The sequence below is a fragment of the Myotis daubentonii genome, chromosome 10 (assembly GCF_963259705.1).
Source record: "Myotis daubentonii chromosome 10, mMyoDau2.1, whole genome shotgun sequence".
In the NCBI taxonomy this organism is placed as follows: Eukaryota; Metazoa; Chordata; class Mammalia; order Chiroptera; family Vespertilionidae; genus Myotis; species Myotis daubentonii.
The window spans coordinates 33,658,703-33,679,588 of record NC_081849.1 but is presented as its reverse complement, the minus strand read 5'-3'; the positions used below and the strand labels follow the sequence as shown (position 1 = coordinate 33,679,588).

Here is a 20,886-nt window from a genome sequence, read left to right as displayed (position 1 = left end):
ACCTAACTGGTAACCTCCTAGTTTGTCTCTCCTTTTCATTCTTGTCCTTTCAGTAAACAGAACAATCTTTTCAAAATGCAAATTAGAACAGGTCTCCCTGTGCCATCACTGGTTTCTCACTGCTCTTAGGATAATGACCTAGTATAAGATAGCATGGTTAACCTAGAAGAGTGAACTTATTTTAGCGTTCTGTAACCTTGACTAGCAAAAACTGATGGAACTGAAAAGTGCTAGTCAGTACTTGATAGACAGACTGTGAACACGTACCTTAAACTGCAGCATGTCATTCTTGTGGTAGGTCACATTCACACGGAGGGTGTTCACGGGTGTTGAGGGCAAAGCGTTGGCGTAAAGAGAAGACTTTAAGGAGATGACAGCTGTGGCCCCATGTGAGTTATACTGAATATCATCAACAGAATATAGATCATTGGTGAAATAGCAAAAAGGGACTCCTGGGGAAGTGGTTGCCTGAGAAGTAAAGCCAAAGTCAGCTCAGCATGTGGTTCTGGGATTATCAATACAAAGGGGCTGGAAAAGGTAATTTACAGGGAGATACAGCCAGACTATGTGCTCTTTGGTTGTGACACAAGTTTAAATTCCTGGTCTCCATGTAAAATATTTTTTTAAAAATAATTTTCACTCCTATCCCTACCTACTCTTCATATCCAGATAAAAACCCAGTTTCCTTTGGAAGTCCTTTCTTTCTGTGGATTTTAAGTAATCACATAGGTACTGGTGCTATGCTCATGAAATTGTAGGTTAAATGTAGAGAAATTTAATTATGATAACACCATCAGCATTTTTACCTCCCAGGCACAGCCACGGGCAATGCACTTTGCTTCAGAAGCACCATCCTCATCAGGATAACAGTCTATTTTTTCTACATCCTCCATCACCAGGTTCCATTCCACAGTGTATGCTTCTCCCAGGACAAGATCAAGTCCTGTGATAAGGGCAACCTGTGGGAATAGGGACGTGACAAGGAAATTTACCCTCAGGACATAGGCCTTGCAAAATCTGAAACTTCTTTGGGGAGAGGAATAGAAATCATACCAGACTGAATAATCCAAGTGACATACCACTGGAGCCTCTATGGAGAGAACTATATGGGGAGTGGGAGCAGGAACCACCCAATGGCAACAGGGCAGATGTCACAACTCTATGTCAATCTTGTATATAACATTTTGAAAAGAATTTGATAAAATAAAATCTTCTGTAATCACTCCTTTCTTTCCTTCCCTCACCTGCTTCCTCTTCCTTGTTTTGTCAGGAAGGCTTGCTTCTGCACTTCCCCTTGTAGCATAACACACACAAGCACAAGTGTCATTCCAAACTTAGTTTATCTTCTTGCCCTCTTTCCCCCAAACCAGTGTCCCCCCGTGGTCTAGACTGATGGCAAGAACAAAGGAATAAGAATAACATGGCCTGCGTTCTCATCTCCATTCTGCTGTGGAAACTTAGACAAAGTATTTCAATTCCTTGGGTCTGTTTCATCAATTGCAAAATTGGTGAATTGGCAAAATCATTCTATTTCCTTCTATTTCTAACACCGCAACCTCTTCATTTCTGCAGGCCAAAGCCTCAAAACTTGAAAACTTTTAAAAATCCCACTTTTTAATTCAAATATCTAACATTTTTCTATATACTGTTATATTGTCTCTTCTTTAGCAATTTCCTTAGAGAAAGTTCACATTTGTCTAGAGCTATAAAATTACATTCTAAGGATTATCATCCTTCTTCCAGTCTCTTCTCAGTCTAAATTCATCTTGCACTTCCCTGGACTACGAATCCCATCCCCCTCCATGACAATTCTCTTAAACATTGAGTTGAGGGTCAATAAGTGACCCTTTGACATTAGATCAGATCCTTCTCGTTTTGGCACTAAGACCTTCCAAAATCTGACCATAAGTTATCTGTCCAAACTGATCTCCTTCCAAAAGTGAATTCTACCTGTTCTAGTTATATAATATGCACAGACTAATGAAAGGCTAACCTCTTACTAATACAAGGCCATCCTTAGATTGGCTCATTCTGACATCCCAACCTTGAATGTTTTATCCTCACAAATGCTCATCTGTGGAATAAACTGCTAGTTGCCTGCACTACATAAAAGTTATCCTCTTATTATTTCAGTTTAGAATACTAAAGTTCCCACTTAAGAATTAAAGCTGTGGCCATTAATAGGTAAATTTTGAGCCAAGCTTTTGTTTCTTGATTTAAGGGACTGCTTCTTTCTTTCCTGCTTCCTCTTTTTATTCATACTAAAGCAAGGCCATAGTGACTGGAATTAAGCAGGAGGCACTTCCAATCATAAGAGAAGAAAAAAATATCAACCCTGACAACCTTGAGCCACTGAATCAATGCCAGCAACTGACCTCTTTCTAAAGTTCTTACTGCATAAGGGAAAAAATCCAACTTGTTTAAACCACCATTTGACTGAGTCTCCTGACACTTGCAGCCAAATGAATCTCTAGCTGATGCATCGTCTTTCAAAGTCCAGCTCCAGCCCTATATTCTGCAAGGACTTTGTTCAATATTCCATTAAGCTTTGAACACTGACTTAGAATAAGTTAACACTTTGCATATGTTGGTTTGGGTTGCCTGTCCCCGTCCCAATAGTTTCATATGTATATATTGTGTCTCCTCACAAATCAAATTGAAACAGTTAAAGAGCCCCTTTGGCCTTATAGTAATTCATCTATTTAACAAACATGTATTGAATTTGTTTTCATATGTGAATCTGTCAAATGGCTTGCACGTTTCTGTACTCACCAACAAAAACGTAATACTACTTCTAACTTTATGATGCATGCATCCTCAATGGATATTATCAGGACAAAATGTCAAATGTCACTGATATATCATTATAATAGAAAACTAAATTTACTTATTTTCTTAAGTTTGGAAGGTCCCTCAGAAACATGCTAACCCAGTAGCTCCCAATCCCAGATCATACCTGTAGTAAGAAGTATTTGAGGAAAGGGTCCCTCATAATCTATAGTAATAAAAGTGTAATATGCTAATTAGACTGGACATCCTTCCAGACAAAGCTGCGCCGGCGGGGGCCAAGGCAGAGGCGGCAGAGGCCCCCAGCCGCCATCGCAGCAGGGGCCAAGCCCCTTGCACGAATTTTGTGCATCGAGCCTCTAGTGTTAAAATATCAGAGGAACTGATTACAACTACTCAGGAGCATCATATCTTATCACAACTGATGAAAAGTTATTTTATTATTATCATCTAACCAAATAAGTAGCCATTAATTACCTAGACTTGTCAAATTCTTTGACTTAAAATTTTTTCTAAAAATGTATGTTGTAGTGAGAATTTATACTAATATATCTCAATACAGTTAAAAAAAAAACCACTCTTTTCAAATTTTTCATTAATGGAGACCCCCTCCCTTCTTTACCTTTCTAGCATCAGCCAACAGCTTTCAGATCTACTTTTCCTCTGTTTCTGTTACCCACACTTCTTCTGTCCCAGAGAGAACAGAAGACTGGGGCCAGTGGAGGAATAAGGATGAACAGACTATTTGCCTTTATCCCAGTTTCCCAGCAACTCCCTCATTCATTCTAGTGCTAGCCCACTCCTCATTTTTTTTTCTCTCCTAACCCTCTGACTTTTCACTCCAGGCCTCAGTGTACTTTGGTCCTTTAGGACCCATGCAACCTTGGTAAGAAGGAACACCATGAGCTGTGAAGAATTCTTGATAAACTGTCTCAACCAAAGGGATTTTTACCTGTCGGTTAGGATCATACGTGACTTTAGGAGAAACCTGAGTTGGTACACCATTGTGTTTCACTACAATGTTGTTAGGTTTTTGGGTCCCAAGGATTTTAATCTCTTTAAATACTAAATTATTAGGGTCTTTGTAGGTTGACTGCAAAATCTTCACATCCAAGCGGTTCTGCAAAACAATTAAGCACAAAGATCTAACTATAAAACACAGTTTCTCAAGTCACTCAAATATTCCATCCTAGATCAGATACCCAAAATGGGTTTGAATGTCTCTTAGCTATCTCTACTCATCTGTGCTTAATTAGTACAAATGTATTTTGATACTCCCTGAGGAGGAAGAAAGAAAGAGAGCTTTTTAATAATTACTATTAAAAAACTGACTGCTTTGATTTATTCATTTCATTGCCTCCTTCTAACTAACATGATTGATTCAGTTATTAGGAGAATGTGCTCACCTATACCATAAATGCATATGAAGCTACAAGTATAATTACACACATACACAAACACACATGAGTCTTGTGGACCAACAAAAGCCCACACTTAAGATTCACAAAAATATGCTACTTACTTGGGTGACAGAAAACTCACATAAGATATAAACATTATTGGCCACAGTATCTGAAAGTGAGAGAAAGACGAGTCAGATTCTGATCTGCCCACCACAGGAGAACAGTTTTTACTCTGGCTGACTTTGAAGCTACATCTTGAGAAGGACAAGATTATAGACAGAGTCTCCAAGGCCAAGCCACTGTTTTCCCTTTTCCTTTCTCCTTTAACCTTGAAAAGGTTCCCTTTCATGTGCTTCCAAGGAATATTCCTTAAGTGAGTCTATTTGCTAAGCTCAAGCCTCAAGAGTCGTTAGTATATTTATTGGAGACAGAAAAATGTGCTAAGAAACTAGATATAGACACATAGCTAGATTTTCACTGCCTTTTCACTGGTTATGTTTTTCATACGATCAACATTTGTTCAGTAGTATTTTGGGGGAAGATGTCCACATTAAATGGCAGGGATGGTGTTAAAAACATCTTTCAGGTTCCCATTGACAATAAAATGAGAGCCTATGACTACTGCTGGCCAATGGGAGAATTCTACAAGGTAGAAATGTGTTTTTCCTCCATCAGTGGTCCACCTACCATAAGCAGTGCTACTAAAACAAAACTCTTCTCTCCAGTGATGAATGCTACTGTGCCTGGTGAGATATCTCCCCCAGCTGAATGACCAGAGGGGTAGCTCAAAGATGCAGGTTCATAAATAGTGACATTGGCTCACCTTTCGTTTCCCCATCATCCCAGAAAAGTTCGCCTCTTGCTTCTTTTTTGTCATCTAGGGCAATGATAAGGCCAAGAGGGTTCCGTCGACTGTAGGAGAAGATATTTATTTAAGAGACCAAGACTTAAAACTCAAAGAATTTTGTCAGATAAACTGAGGATGACGATCAGATTCAGATGGAAAAGGATCCTAGCATCAGACTGCTCTGCTTTTCTTCAGGCACAAAGACAAAATCAACAGGTGCATCCCTCTCTAGAATCATTGCCCCAAACATTAGCAATAAACACCTCTGGTAGGAGGCAAAAAATTTAAGCACCAGAATCACACAGTAACTGCAATAAAAACTACCAATGCAAGTATTATTTAGAATACAAACTATTAAAAAACACAGCAATCCTAGACAATAACTGGTTCAGCCTAATCACTTAAGAGATGTTACATGCAGAAGAAGTATTAATTGTGCCTGGGGGATACATTTTTTCCCTGCTAGAGAACCATTTTGACTCAGAAAGCAATAAAACACAATAAGGTCTATCTATAAAACAACACCTTTCCTAATTTTATTATTTATTATTAGTTTGTTTTGAGAGTAAAAGAAAACATTCCAATTATCTGCTTTATAATTACAAATAAGAAACACAGAACACTACTCAGTAAGTTGGTGAAATAGATGGACATAATCTACCTCCCAATTTTCTGATCATGTTGCATCCCTCACTGACCTCACAGTCTATTGTATTCTGAGTCTATTGTATTGACTCAGCCTTCCACTATGCCCTATGCAAGCTGGATCCCATTATCAACAAAATCACCTGCTTCCATCTAACATGCATATGTTGAGTAGTTTTCATTTGCTAGGAAGTCTAAGGGATACAAAGATGAACAGACACTGTTGAGTGTTTCCTTCCACGACTCGCGTGGAGTAGGGTTCAGTATCTGAAAGAGGAGCCGCACAACAAATGAGAGAAAAAGACACGAGATAATTTTGCAATATTGGGGGACCAGGCGACAAGTCCCGAAGGACTTCCTCTCTGTGCTCAGGCCTCACCAAGCTTTTATTGATCTGGGATGCACCCATAGCATAGCCCTAGGCAGGTGACCCCCCAGTAACAAGCAGACTAGCCCATCAGCAAGGATTTACATAATAATAAATGGGGGAGTAGTTTCAGCTACCACTGTCTGGACAAACAGAGGTGGAGCCTAGCTCTGACCTTTGGGAGGGCTTCAAAGGCACCCAGCCTTCGGGGGGTTCTCTGTCTATGCTTATCAGATAGTGAAGGCAATAAACAGTTCCCCACAAGACACTCCATTGATGACCTTAAATATTGTAGGAAATATTAAATGTATTCACCAAAACAATCAAAGCAGAAAGTAAAGTGTGACACTAAAGTTAAAATACTTATAGGAGCCCAGAATGACACTTTTAGCAGTGTGGTGGATTAGATATTCTAGAGGATACCAGACATTCTGAAGGACCCACCCACTAAAATACTGCTTGATCCTAGATAAAATACAACCCATGGTCCCTACAGGGAGCTAATGTGATCCAGGCCAGCAGTCCTGGTTTGCAATCAAAGAGAAAGCAAGTCATCTCTAGAAGAATGAGACCCACATTTGGAATTTTAAGATCACCACATTTGAAAAACAAAAACAACTAATCATACAAGATAATATGCCAGCATAAAAGAAATTGGCAAAAACAACTATTGATTTTGATTCCACTAATGACTTTAAATAATTGTATTTTCAGGTAAAAAGTATAAAATAACTATGATTGGCATAATTAACAATATTAAGGAGGAAAGGAAAAAAAATCAGCTAAACACCAAAAAAGTATAACATATGACCAGAAAGTTGGAAGTGGCAGCATTCCCTTTGCTGGAAGAGTTGGGAAACATTTCCTGCAGATAAAATCTGAGTTTAATTTGAAGGATTATTAAGAACACACCAGACAAAGAATGTTAGAATCTTGAGAATATCATGCTAAGTGAAATAAGTCAGATGGGAAAAGTCAAGAATTGTATGATTTCATTCAAATGTGGGATATAAAACTGAAAGCAACAAGTGAACACACAAGACAAACAAACAACAACTCATAGACACAGACAACACTATAGTGGTTCCCAGAGGAAAGGGTGTGGGAGAGGTTATGAAGGGTAGAGGGGGTCGAGTGTATGGTGATGGAAAATTTGACTTGAGGTTGTGAGCACACAATACAATATACAGATGATGTATCAAAGAGTGGTACACGTAAAACCTATATAATTTTATTAACCAATGTCACCCAATAAATTTAATTTGAAAAAAAAGAACATACCAGGCAAAGAATGTTGGAAAAGATAATAAGTGCTTAAGCCCAAATGCAGGAAAATAGAAGGGTATGTTTGGAGAATAGCAAGATTTTCAGGATGGTGGTCTACAGTTATGTGCTAATGTGCACCCAGAGGCACAATTATTAAGTAACTTGGAACCGGATTGTGACTAGCCTTGAATGCCCTACTAATGAAAGAATTTGCTCTAAGCAGGGGAGCAACCGGTTGAGATCTTCACTTTGGAAATATCAATTAAAACCTACAGAATGACTGGCTAGAGGATTTTTAAAAAGATATTCTCTCTCAAGGGGGTTTAGGAAGATTAGGGTTTAAGGCAGCAGTTCTCAACCTGTGGGTTGCGATCCCTTTGGTGGTCGAACGATCCTTTCACAGGGGTCGCCTAAGACCATCCTGCATATCAGATATTTACATTATGATTCATAACAGTAGCAACATTACAGTTATGAAGTAGCAACGAAAATAATTTTATGGTTGGGTCACAACATGAGGAACTGTATTTAAAGGGCCAGATGGTTGAGAACTACTGGTTTAAGGCAGGGGTGGGCAAACTTTTTGACTCGAGGGCCACAATGGGTTCTTAAACTGGACCGGAGGGCCGGAACAAAAGCATGGATGGAGTGTTTGTGTGAACTAATATAAATTCAAAGTAAACATCATTACATAAAAGGGTACGGTCTTATTTTTCAATAGTTTTATTCATTTCAAATGGGCCGGATCCGGCCCGCGGGCCATAGTTTGCCCACGGCTGGTTTAAGGTCTTTCAAAATCTATCTGGATGCAGTTTTAAATCACAGCTTCCTCAGAAGAGGCCTAGGGGCAGAGTTTAATGACCAATCACACATACATACACCACACACACTAGAGCATCTTCCTCCCCACTCCCCACCCTCAACATGATGTGTCAGCATCTCCTGCATGGGAACAGATGGGCACAGAAATGACCAGCTTTGTCAGCCTGCCCCTCAAAGGAAACTCAGTCATGCTGTACCTGGCAACAGTGGTTGTGGCTGGCTGTTGGGTGGGGAAGATGTAGCCTCCTCGAAGGTGAAGTCCAATTTTGTCTCCAGGAAGTTGCATTTCCACTTTCTGCTTCCTCCATCTTAGTTGGCTCCCCTGAAGCATGAAGACAAATCAATCACATTGCCATGATGGGACATTCATCTCCAGCTTTCATCCCTGTGCTGAATTATCTTGGCTCTCTCCTTTACCACCTAGCTGAATTACTGTCTAGTTGGACAATCAAACAAGAGAAGGGGAAAAGTCAAAAACAACAGGTTTTGTCATTAATTGGGTTTTGGAGGCACGTGTATGCCACGTTGAGGCTATTTGATATATATTATATGAATGAGTAGTTCTAACTCATGACCAAGCTCAAATTGTCCATTGGCCCCTCCAGCATTTGCCCATGAGACATTCTACTTGAGTCTTTATCGGATTTCATCATGACTGACATTAAGTCACTTAGGCTCATTTCATTGACTCGGCTGAAATTACAGAAGACATTACAGAAACACTCCTTTCTTGTCTACACAGCTGCAGCTGTGGTCTTGAAAAGTTTAAGAAAAGTGAGTGCTACTTACAGTCTCATAATCATACCAGACAGCATCAGGCACATAGGCCATCACTTTTTCTGCACCCTGAAATGAAAACAAAATATACTTCTTCATGGCCCAGCCTCTGAAAGGGATCAAATACATTTCCTAGCATTCCCTAGGGAACTTCTTTACCATATATCGAGAGTGCATAAATGACATTTCTTGGCCTTGTTATGGAATCATGCCTTTCTTCTAATGGGAATAATAAAGGCAATAACTGAGCAACAACAAGAAAAAATCCTAAGTGGAACCACATTAAGAATAATGACAATATTGAAACATGTTGTGGTAAAAATTCCAGCTTTACATTGGTTATCTCATTCACACTTCACAACAGTCCCCAGTGATGGGGATTATTATTATCTCACTTTACAGCTAAGGAACTGGCATGATGACATACCTAGATCACATTGGTACTAAGTGGCGCAGGCAACAATCTCACATTCATCAGCCTAACTTTATTTTTTTAATTTATCTTTATTTTTGGAATTATTACAGACTAGGGGCCCAGTGCATGAAATTCGGGGGGGTGTGTGGGGGGGAGTGTCCCTCAGCCCAGCCTGCCCCCTCTCACATACTGGGAGCCCTCAGGCGTTGATCCCCATCACCCTCCAATTGCAGGATCGGCCCCTTGCCCAGGCCTGACGCCTCTGGCCTAGGCGTCCGGCCCAGGCAGCGGGGACCTGCAGTGGCAGCGGGGGGGGGGGGGGGGGGGGGGGTGCCGCGATCACGCGGGCTCCGCCCCTGCCCCTGCAGGACGCCTCTGGCTGAGGCGTCCGGCCTGGGCAGCGGGGACCCGCAGCTGCAGCGGCCCCACGATAATGGGCTTCGCTTTAGACCCAGGCAAGGGACCCCTAGCTCCCGGGACTGCCAGCTTCGACCATGCCCAGCTCCCATCGCTGGCTCCACCCCTACTTCCTGCTATCACTGGCCAGGGCGGAAAAGGCACCTGATTCTCCTATCATCGCTGGGGGGCAGGGCAAAGGCGGCCCCAGGGCCGCTTTTGCCCTGCCCCCCAGCTCTTAGCTCCCCCCTGGGTTTCCAATCACTGTCAGTGGCAGGGGGCTTCTTCCTGCTTTCCCTTTCGCCTCCCTGCATTGTGCCTACATATGCAAATTAACCGCCATCTTGTTGGCAGTTAACTGCCAATCTTAGTTGGCAGTTAATTTGCATATAGCCCTGATTAGCCAATGAAAAGGGTAGCTCGTATGCCAATTACCATTTTTCTCTTTTATTAGTGTTGATGTACCCCCTCTTCCCCATTGACTCCCTCCACCCTGTGCACCAGACTTTAGAGTGATCCTGGGCCATTACACCCTTCTGCCTCTACTTCACAGAACAAGTACTGATCTGCTCTGATGATCTGACAACAAATAGGACCATTCTTAAACCCAGAGTTGCCAGTAGATGCTTCTACACTGGTTGAGAACTTGGTCAGAAAAAAGATTTCTAGAGGAAAGAAAATGTGGAAGTATCAGATATACAACCTCCCCAGCACATTGTCATCAAGCCTGACTCAGCCACACATGTTGGAAATGGGTTTGGAATAAAGAGAAGAGAAATGGTTCCAAGGAGAGGGCTGCAGGAACAGAAGCTGACACCACCAGTGTGTCTCTATGGGAACACATACCTCATCCAGAACCGGAGTGATGAGGAGGCCAGGCCCCCATAGAAACTGTTGGTGCACATCCCAAGTGTTACTGTCCGCATAGAACCTGGAGATTGGAGAGATGTTTGCTGAGATGTGAGCTTCTTCCTGGAAGCTCTCCCCTCAGCCTGTCCAAAACACACAGGTTCCCTCCTAAGGCAAACTCCCCCAATTTTTCTATGATGCCTATTCAACTCCCACCTCCCAAATCCTGCAGAGAGATCTGCTTCCTCTAGCCCATGTACCCTCCTAATCTCTCCCCAGGTTAAACAGACATTCCTGTTCCGGTATCTATGCTAGGCTTAGGCAGGTTCAAGGCCGAATTCTAATTACCATATCTCCCTTATAAAGAAATAAATAAAGTAAGTTGTACATTTTAAAAGTTCAGCTGACCATCAAGAAAAAACTGGATTTGATCACAAAAAATAGAAGATAATTACAATTTTACTCTTTTTCTCTCTTATGTTAGCTGCCTTTTAACAGAGAATTCCAGGAGATGGCAAAAACTTACCCCAAATAATATATAATAATAAAAGTATAATACGCTAATTAAACCAGACATCCTTCCAGACAACCTTCTGGATGAAGCCGGAGCTATGAGGGAAGCCTGAATCCCAGGTGCCTGCCAGCTGCCAGAGGGAAGCCCGGGTCCTGGGTGTGGGAGGGAAGCCCAGGTCCGGGATGCCAGAGGGAAGCTGGTGCCAGCAACCGGGGGAAGGAAGGCCTACTCTTGTACAAATTTCATGCATCGGGCCTCTAGTGAATATATAATAAAGCAGACATGTGCTTGAGGGCCTAAAATGTCAGACACATAAGGACATTAACTGTATTTTGATAAGGAAAGCCTCTTAAGTCCTAGAGCCTGAACATAGTGCGTTACAACAGAGACCATCAAGTTCAAGCTACCAAATCCTTTAAATTAAGATTAAAAAAACTAAGGATAAAAGAACTAAAATTACTTGTCTAAAATAAAGAGCTGGTTGGTGACAGAACAAAGACCCCAGTCCCATGACATTTAGTCTAGCTTCCATCCCAAAAGAGAACAGGATGTAATACTTAAATAGTATCTAGGCAACAATAGCCTTGCAAATACCACCTGGGTTTGAATTGTTTCAATTGTCACTCTTATATATGATGATATAGTCAATGTCATCAGTTGCATTAACAAAAGGCCTTTGGGTTAGGTGGACTTACTCATGTAGAAGGGGCCTGGCCACGGTGTCCCCCCGGCTATGAGCGCGATAAAGGAGAGTGTAGAGATAGGGCAGTAGAGTGTAGCGGATGGTAAGGTAGTGCCTGGAGGAATTCAACAGCAGAGAGTTGACTCCAAAGGAGGCAGGATCCTGGGCCTGGAAGGAAGGAAGATGTTGCAGTTGTCAGCTGGCCATGCACAACAGAAGTGTCTGGAGAATTCCAGACCCCATTCATCACAACCGAGAGTTTACTTCCTAAAAGACCTGGAAGCTTGGCCTCTGATCAGTACAGTTGGGCAAAGAGAGATCATTTCACCAAGTAAGTGGCCATTCTTCACCTTGAAACTCAGCTCCCTTCACCCACTCTTTAGGGGTGCTCTCTAGAGAGACTGCCGGTTCAATAATTTTGAAGCATTTCTTCATTTGATTCTCATTACAATATGAGCAATGTTGATAAAGTATACAGAGGTTTGATAAAAACCTTCACAGACTCGCCATTTTCTTGACAGAAGCATAGAAATAGCAGAGGCCTGGCACAGGGCATTTTAATGGTGCATCATAGGTCCTGGTTGATTGCAAACAGTGGTGCAAATTAGCCTGATTGAGCACCAGGTAGGAGGATGGCTCAACACATTCCGTAGATGCCCATAGATGCAGTCCTAAGGGATGCCAAATTTATTTACATCCTATATCCTGGGAGACTTACCTTGTAGCCTTGGCCATTGTGATTCCTGGAAAATGGGTAGAAAGCTCCCAGCTGCATCCACCGCCTGCAGAGCTCCTCAGGGGCATCCAGTGCAAAGCCACATATGTCAGCACCCACCTGGAAGGACACACAGTCAGCTCAAAGGGAGTACATCCCCCTTTGCTTTCTACCAGGGACTTCAACTAAACTTTGCTAACCTCTTATTGAGAAGGCTAATATGGTGTGATTGAATTGGTTTATATCCTGTGTCCACTCTACTGCCAAGTGACTTTGAGTAACTTACTTAACCCTCCTGTGCCTCAGTTTCCTTACTTTACCAGTAAAGTAGGCACTAATTAGTTACAGAAGGTTTTACTAAGTGAAATAAGTAAAACACTTGACACACAATAGCTTCTTGATGAACAGTTACTAGAAATGTTGTTTATATTATTATTTTGACCACACTGCTATTGGAATTAATGTTCCAACACCTAAACCTGATATTGTTACTCACCAATTCAAAAATTTCCAGAGCCTCCTTTCAGCTTATCCTATTAGCTCCACAAGACCTGGCTCCAACCCATCTTTCCAGCATTACTTACCATTCTAGTCTTACACACCAACCCTCACAGACCCATCAAAATGACCTCTCCCCATGAGTCAGAAAAATTATATACACTTTTCAAAGTTAAACTCAAGTGCTATCTTTTCCATGAAGTTTCTCTTGACTCCCTTTGTTCCTTATAATCTTGTTAAGTCCTTTCTCAGGATTTCCCTTAACAGTTGACGTATATGTCCCTGTTGGCACGCTTACCCCAGCTTGTCATAATTGTTTGTTTATATATGTCTCCTCTTACTAAATTATAAACTCTTTGGGGAAAGAGAGGCATTTCTGTTACTATATGTATGTTTTTCTTTGCCCTCACCATGCACACCTAACTCAATACCTTGCATATAGTAGGAGCTCAATAAACATATATGTTGAATTTAACTAAAAGATGACAAAGCCACTTCTAAAGTGCTGGTAATGTTGTTTCCTCACCCAGGTGCTGGATACATGGATGTATTCAGTTTGTGAAATTCATCAACTGTATACTTCAGGAATGTGCACTTTCATGTGTGTATATTATACTTGAATAGAAAGAAATGTTCCAATGAGATCACTTCAAGGTTGAACTTTCTATCTTTATAAGACAATGCAAGGAAGAATGTGGTAGGATCAGAGCCATACTGTGTAGATGAAACACATACTCTCAAGATATGAAATCCCTGGGCCATGGAGGGTAAGGAGGGAGTCTTATGATTTGAAAACCTTCTAAAATGAGGCTTTCTGGAAATTGAGGTTCGTAAGAGAACTTGGGATGTGAACTCACCATTGGGATACCAAAAAGATTGAACTCGAGCATGCCAGGAATGGACCATCGAAGATCATTCCAGGTGGCTGCATTGTCTCCTAACCAATGAGCTGCAAACTTGCCAGATCCCGCAAAGGTGGAACGGGTTATAATGAAGCTTCTCTTATTAGGGAACACAGTCTTGACAGCTCTAGAAAGAGATAGAGTGGGAATCAATGTGCAACCTTAGTATGTCTCAGCCCAGCAACATATACCAAGGGCCTCAGAAGTCAAAACCCCATCGGCCTCTTCTAGTTCTCTGCCAGTGGAGTTAGAGTTGCTGATGGGGCAGACTGAATTATTAAGGATATTTATGTTTTGTTTTATTTTAAGGTGTTTTCTTATGTACATCAATAACTCCATAATTTTCAAGACGTTCCAAAGCAGACTTAAAAAGGCTACTAACAATAGGCATACAAGTTTTATGGAACAAAGGCAAAATTTAACTTTATATAGTTGTGTATAAACAGGGTGGGGCAAAAGTAGGCTTACAGTTGTGAACATGCAAAACACAGATTTATTCTTGTATTATAATTTATTTGTTGTATTCTTTCCTATACAGACAACTGTAGACGTACTTTTACCCCGTCCTAATCATTGATCTTTCACAGGGTGTGATTTTAGACATACACACAAATGGGACTTAAATTCTTTTTTAAGTAGAAACACTTTGGTCACAATCTACATAATAAAAGCCTAAGCGACCTTTATGGCGGAACAACCAGAATGACCGGTTGCTATGATGCGCACTGACCACCAGGGGGCAGATGCTCAATGCAGGAGCTGCCCCCTGGTGGTCAGTGTGCTCCCACAAGGGGAGCACCACTCAGCCAGAAGTTAGGCTGACGGTTGGTGAGTGCAGCCGTGGTGGCGGGAGCCTCTCTCACCTCCACAGCAGGGCTAAGGAGCAGCAAGCCAAGCAGTAAGGAGCAGCGAGCCGAGCAGTAAGGAGCAGAGAGCAGGTGGACAGTAAGGAGTGAGGGGTCCCAGACTGCAAGAGGGCATAGGCCAGGCTGAGGGCCCTGTGCCATTTTGTGCACCGGGCCTCTTGTTTCATAATAAGAAAAGACATTTTAAAATTATGTATCTATGTGAATATTTTTATAAGTAAATATAAAGATACTAGAGGCCCACTGCACAAAATTCATGCAAGGGGCTTGGCCTTCACAGCCACAGCAGCTTGCCTCAGCCCTTGCAGCCAGCCCTGGCTTCATCTGGAAGGTCATTTGGCTATCCAATCTAATTGGCATATTACACTTTTATTATTATAGGTATCATCTATATTTTTAAAATAAGAAATCTGTTATATTCTTAAAAACATTTGCTTTACAATGTTTTTAACAACTTTCAAGAAGGCTAAAATCACACCATGACTTTGCTAATGAATGAATGTGGTTTTGGTCTGGCCTCCTTCTGTCATAGTTGCAGTAAAGAGTAAATTCTCAATACCTTTTCTTCACTATAGAATTTGAGTCCACACACAAAGGCAGACACAGCACAGAAGGCAGAGCCAGCATCTAAGACCCCAAAGCACATGGAGTCTTAATTACCTAACCCTCCACCCTCCAGACAAGACAGTGTGGCAGAGAGGAAAATACGTGGACCTAGATTCATGCATAAATGTGCTTAAATTTTGCTTTTACAATGTATTAGCTGTTTGAACTTAGTCAAGTTACTTCTCTTTTTTCCTTCCAACTTTTCATTTATTCATGCATTCTTCTATTTCATACTTTCCATGAATATTTATGGGACTCCTTCTTCCCTAGGTAGTTTCTTCATTCATTCAGTAATAATAACCATACTTATCTTGCAAAGTTCTTAAAAGCAAACCACTGGCACCTGGTATCTAGCAAGATCAAGAATGTGCTATGTTTGATGTCCATAGCAACAGTATCCTTACTCTGCTGTAGCAATCGCCATAGAGTAGCCATACAGGTTGTGGACATCATACTGCTTGCCCCAGTGCTGTACTGCATCCATGCAGAGAGACTTGCAGAACAGGTACCCATCCAGGACTCCTGGGAGAAAAAAGGGTCAGAGAGTGAGTGCCTACACTGCACATTCCCTATTCTTCGACTGTCATAAAAGCTGACATCGTTCTCACCAGGCAAGCATTTACTGTGGCCATCCTGCAAATGATCACACAGATTCCTCACTATCAAAGGGGTAGTTACTCTGATGTATAAAGAAATTGTGTTGGCTCATACACATCCTCCCACTTGGGTGCTCATGTGACTAGAGGCAGGCATTTGGAACAAGATGATTCAGTTAGACTTGAGATTCAATCTGAATTATTCAAACTCAGCTAAGTTAAATGGTTCAAAAATATAAATACCGGATGAAAGTATAAATTAATTTCTCAACCCATCTCTCCATTGACTAGATATTATAAAGAACGATTGCCCAATCTCTCTTTCATTCATCTATTCCTTTCTGCTCTGATTGTGCCACTCTGGTTCAGATCCAAATGACCTTTCGATTTTAACTATTGCAAAAGGTTCCTAATGGCTTATTGACTTCTGACCTATTGATTTTCTAATCCACATTATATATTAATGCCAGGTTAATACTTCTAAAACCATTTGACTATTATATACTTCCTTTTATTAAAACATAAGCAGATTCCCTCACAAAAAGAATAAAGTGTAAACTGTTTAGCCTCCTATCCAAGTCCTTCAACATTTGATTCTGACCCATCTGCTCCAATTTCCTACTTTCCCACCAGACTGGAAGTCTTCATAAGATGCTATAATTCTAGAAATTCATTCCTTTCTTAATCAAGACACTTTTTGTCTGGAAGCCTCTACAATAAATGCTGGGATTTCAAGGCCACACCCTGTTCAAAGTTAGTGGTGTTCAAAGTTCAATCAGAGCTCATTTGTATCATATTCAATGACTTAGACTTTGACCTCCTAAGCCATTCATTCTGGCTTCCTTTTCTCCTATGGTTCAGGTGTGTTCTTCACACTCTTGATATCACTACACTTGAGCCTTATCTGAAGACCAAGCCTGATTATCTGGTTTCCCTGTGGTAAGTCCTGACCTTTGGGAGTGGACTCTAGAGCAACATCGACTAACCACTAGCCTCTAGCTTCTGCACCCCAACTTCTCTAGACCTTCCCCTAGAAACAGGTCAGACTATAGGTAGAATGAATAGATTTCCCCTTTTTGAATTGATGCCTCCTTTAGAAAAGCATGAAGTGTTTTTATTTTCTTTCTTAGTTTTTCTTATATATTACCCACATTCTCCTTTCTATATGCACTCACATGTACAAACTCTCTTGCCAAGTTGTCCATATATATCCTTATGAAATTAAAATACCAAATATGCATTGCCACTTTAATTAGACTAACTACTAAGACTTACTGGGAATGAATGGAGGATAATTTAGATTGCTTGTGGAACATCCTGAAAGTGAACCATCAACAAAGTTGGACAGCTCATTCATATCCTAGAAGACAGAGGTTAAAAGTTATGTCTTTTTTTGAGGAATCAAAAAAATGATCCCAGATATTTCTTTTTTAAAGAGGTTCTTATATACATGGAGAAAAATAGATATTCCTATCTTCTCTATACATTGAAGGTTTCATGGAGATGGTCCTTATAAATCCCTTTAAAATTATAGCTGTCTATAATCACAGAAAATAAAAAATTTCCAAACCCATTAGGTGAAAAAAGATCTTAATTTATACAGTACCATATGTAAACTTATATATTCTCTGTGTATCCAAATACAGCTATGAATACACACATAACAAATATACATATATAAAAAGACAATCATAAGCAAAGAGAGTGAGAGAGCAAACATGTGCCAATGGATGTGCAAGTGAGGGGTCTGGAAGATCGATACCAAAATATGCCTTTGGTCAATATCATTTTAGAGGGTTTTGCTTTCATCTTTGTAGCTCTCTATATTGTTTGAATTTTCTACATTTCTCTTATAAAAAGAAAAAATCTTCAACTCTAGCGGTCTCCAAATTTTGCTGAACATCTGTAGTTTTACATTTGTTTTTATTTGACAATATTTAAGACATTTGCCCTTACTGCAGCCACAGTTTTGTCATACACCTGGTACTCTGGCTCTGATAAATTTATCCAATATCTCCAAAAGAAAAGGTCCTGAATTGATAATTCAACAATTTATGTACTTGTGACAATACAAAGAGTATGATCTATTTCTACTACAGTTCATTCATTTGTAAAAGAAGTGCTGACTTGGGGAAAAAACAACAACAGTTTACTTCTAATCCTAATGATCTGATTTTGATTCTAAGCTACACATTTTGATAAGATTATTGGAATAGAAAAATAGGGAATTTGAACATCAAGAAGTTAAAAAGCATGACCACAAAAGAAATACACAACTTTAACATAGACAATGAAGACACTGACATTATTAAATATTGTGCTTGCCTTGGTTCAGTCACCAAATCAAATGGAGACTGCATCCAAGAAACCAAGAGAAAGCTGAGACTCAAAAGGACAGCAATGGAAGAATTAGGAAAGGTCATCATGAGCAAGGATGTGGCATTACAAACCAAAGGTAAAAGTACGCACACCTTTGTATTCCCTATTACTATGAATGGATGAGAAAGTTGGACATTGGAGAAGGCTGATAAGAAAAGAATTGATTCAGCTGAAATACGGTGCTGAAGGAGAGCTCTGTGGATACTGTAGACCATCAGAAAGATGAATAAGGAGGTCCTAGAGCAAATTAAGCCTGAAACATTACTGGAGGCAAGAGTGACAGAACAGAAGCTGTCCTGTTTCTAACATATCATGAGAAGGCAGGATTCTTTGCTAAACATATTAATGCTGGGGGAAAATAGAAGGCAAAAGGAAAAGAGGGAGACCAAGTATGAGATGGACTGCCTCATAAAAAAAGAAGCCTTTGGCATGAGTCTGCAGGAGCTGAGCAGAGCTCTTGAGGACAGGACACTGTGGACTTCAGTCATTCATAGGGTCTCTAGAAGTCAGAGCCAACTCAATAGTGTGAAACACACACAAAATAGGGAATGATTAGAATTACTGCCATACTGGCTTTCCTCTCCTTCTCTCCCCTCTATGCTCCATGATTCAGTTATATAGATATCTGAATATTAGCCACCAAATAATCAAAACATTAAGAACTCACAATCCAGATTCCATCAAACTCCACTTGATTGTGGAAAAGCTTAAATTCATTTGACCACCAAACAGCACACTTGGGGTTGGTGTAATCAGGAAACACAGTTTTTCCAGGCCAGACCTGCAGGAGAATAAAAAAATAAACAAAGAAGAAAACATTGATCGGAGTAAATGACGTGAATATAGAGTAAAAGAGAGTATTTTGAAAAATAAATTCCTAATATGATCAAGGCACCAGAAGCGCTCGGGCACAGGTTCTTCTCAGGAATGTGAAGCACTCCAAATACCTAGAATAAGTGTCAGGAGGACTCAAACACAGTCACGTGATAAAAACTCATTTTTTAAAAAATTGGTTAAGTCCTTGCTAATCTTCAACTCTGGTTCACCCTTCCTTCTCACTTTCTCTACTCCCACTTCTAGGAATGATAAATGAGGAGGAGGACTATATATATTTCAACTGGTCCATTACAAATAGTGGATTCTAGCCATCAATTACTTTTCTCTAGCCCTTTCCTATCCACTTCCCCTCAGACACTATGTATGCAGGACTTCGAAGGTATTAGAAATGAACCAACTTAATCAATAAAGAAATTTTAAGAAAAAGAAATGAACCAGTAGGTAAAAATTTCATGGAAAACAATGACAATAAAACAAAGTACTTGTCAAATACCACAGAGAAATCAAGTAAGAAAAGGGATGAAACAATTCCATTGGATTTTCCAATTATTGGAATAACTGGTACCATTTGCCAGAGCAGTAGCAGAAAAGTGATGGGGGAAGGAAGACTGCAGTCAGCTGATGAGTGAATGGGGGTGAGGAAGTGCATATTTATATGGGGGCTATTGTTTAAAGGGACTTGACTGTGAAGGGAATATAAGAGCTAGGATGGCTGGTAAGTATTTGGGGATGAAGGAACAAGGAAAGTTTAGTCCTAACATTTATAAGACATCTGAAAACATGAACCAAAACAATTACACACACACACAGCCCCTCTGCCAGCCCCCACCTTCCCCACTAAGTTACCTCCCCAATGAGTGGAGTCACTCCATCTGAAGCATTGATCCATATCTTCATATCTAAACCCCTGTCATACGGGCCATAGGGATTACTTGAGGAAGAGTTGATGGAGATAGCTGGATCCTAAGAAGGAGAAAAATACAATGAAGAATCGAGCTTTAAACTAGAGGCACTTAAAGGGGGCTGGGAATTGGGGACAAAGGAGGGGGAGCTGGTGTAATGACAAGAAAGAGCAAGTGCCAGGTTTGGGGGTAAATGAGGATGGCACATACCACAATGATGACCAGTTTTTGTCCGTTATTGTGCAAATCCTTAGCAAAATCAGGAAAGCCTTTATAATCGACTGGATTATAAGTGAAGTCCTTCCTTGCATCCATATAATCAATATCAGCATGCTGAACATCCTGAAAGAACAACACAAAGTACTCCTCCATTTAGTTCCTGGGAACTTCCCTGTTAAATAAGTCAGTTCAATTATCATTGTTATTATTCAGGAGACACACAGACTCTGTGCTGGGCTCTAAACAGGGTACATAATCAGTCCCTGGTGTCTAAGTGGTTCTTTTTCCAATGGTGATTTCAAAACAAATGGCACATTGTTTCCCTAAGGCCTGGAATCAGGTTAACCACATCATCCTACCTTGTTGCTTGGCCATTGGGATTAAAAAACAATCTAAGAAACAAATCACAACCATGACAACAAATCACTGATGCTATGGAAAACATAGCCAGGCCCTAAATTCTACCCCATTCACAAGATAATGGGGGCAGGGGCTGTCTTCTCCCTCATTTCACCACCCCACATTTTGTTGTGTGCTGCTCTACTTCAAGTCTTTTTTTAGTGATTATCCTTCCCCAATTGAACCTGTATGAAAAT

At 40.6% G+C, this 20,886-nt stretch overlaps 1 protein-coding gene across 1 annotated transcript in view; it reads right to left on the bottom strand.

Annotated features, from left to right (window-relative positions):
* MGAM (maltase-glucoamylase) overlaps positions 1 to 20,886 on the bottom strand; it is a 77,348-nt gene that overhangs the window by 26,226 nt on the left and 30,236 nt on the right. The window contains exons 11-26 of the mRNA XM_059712021.1: positions 20,282 to 20,413; positions 20,016 to 20,132; positions 19,000 to 19,113; positions 17,229 to 17,313; positions 15,762 to 15,879; positions 13,841 to 14,012; positions 12,489 to 12,605; positions 11,784 to 11,938; positions 10,572 to 10,656; positions 8,927 to 8,983; positions 8,335 to 8,459; positions 5,014 to 5,102; positions 4,310 to 4,359; positions 3,740 to 3,907; positions 807 to 959; positions 268 to 468 (exon numbers count right to left, since the gene is read on the bottom strand). Of these exons, the coding sequence (XP_059568004.1) occupies positions 268 to 468; positions 807 to 959; positions 3,740 to 3,907; positions 4,310 to 4,359; positions 5,014 to 5,102; positions 8,335 to 8,459; positions 8,927 to 8,983; positions 10,572 to 10,656; positions 11,784 to 11,938; positions 12,489 to 12,605; positions 13,841 to 14,012; positions 15,762 to 15,879; positions 17,229 to 17,313; positions 19,000 to 19,113; positions 20,016 to 20,132; positions 20,282 to 20,413 (1,938 nt within the window). The remainder of the gene's footprint in view (positions 1 to 267; positions 469 to 806; positions 960 to 3,739; positions 3,908 to 4,309; positions 4,360 to 5,013; positions 5,103 to 8,334; positions 8,460 to 8,926; positions 8,984 to 10,571; positions 10,657 to 11,783; positions 11,939 to 12,488; positions 12,606 to 13,840; positions 14,013 to 15,761; positions 15,880 to 17,228; positions 17,314 to 18,999; positions 19,114 to 20,015; positions 20,133 to 20,281; positions 20,414 to 20,886) is intronic.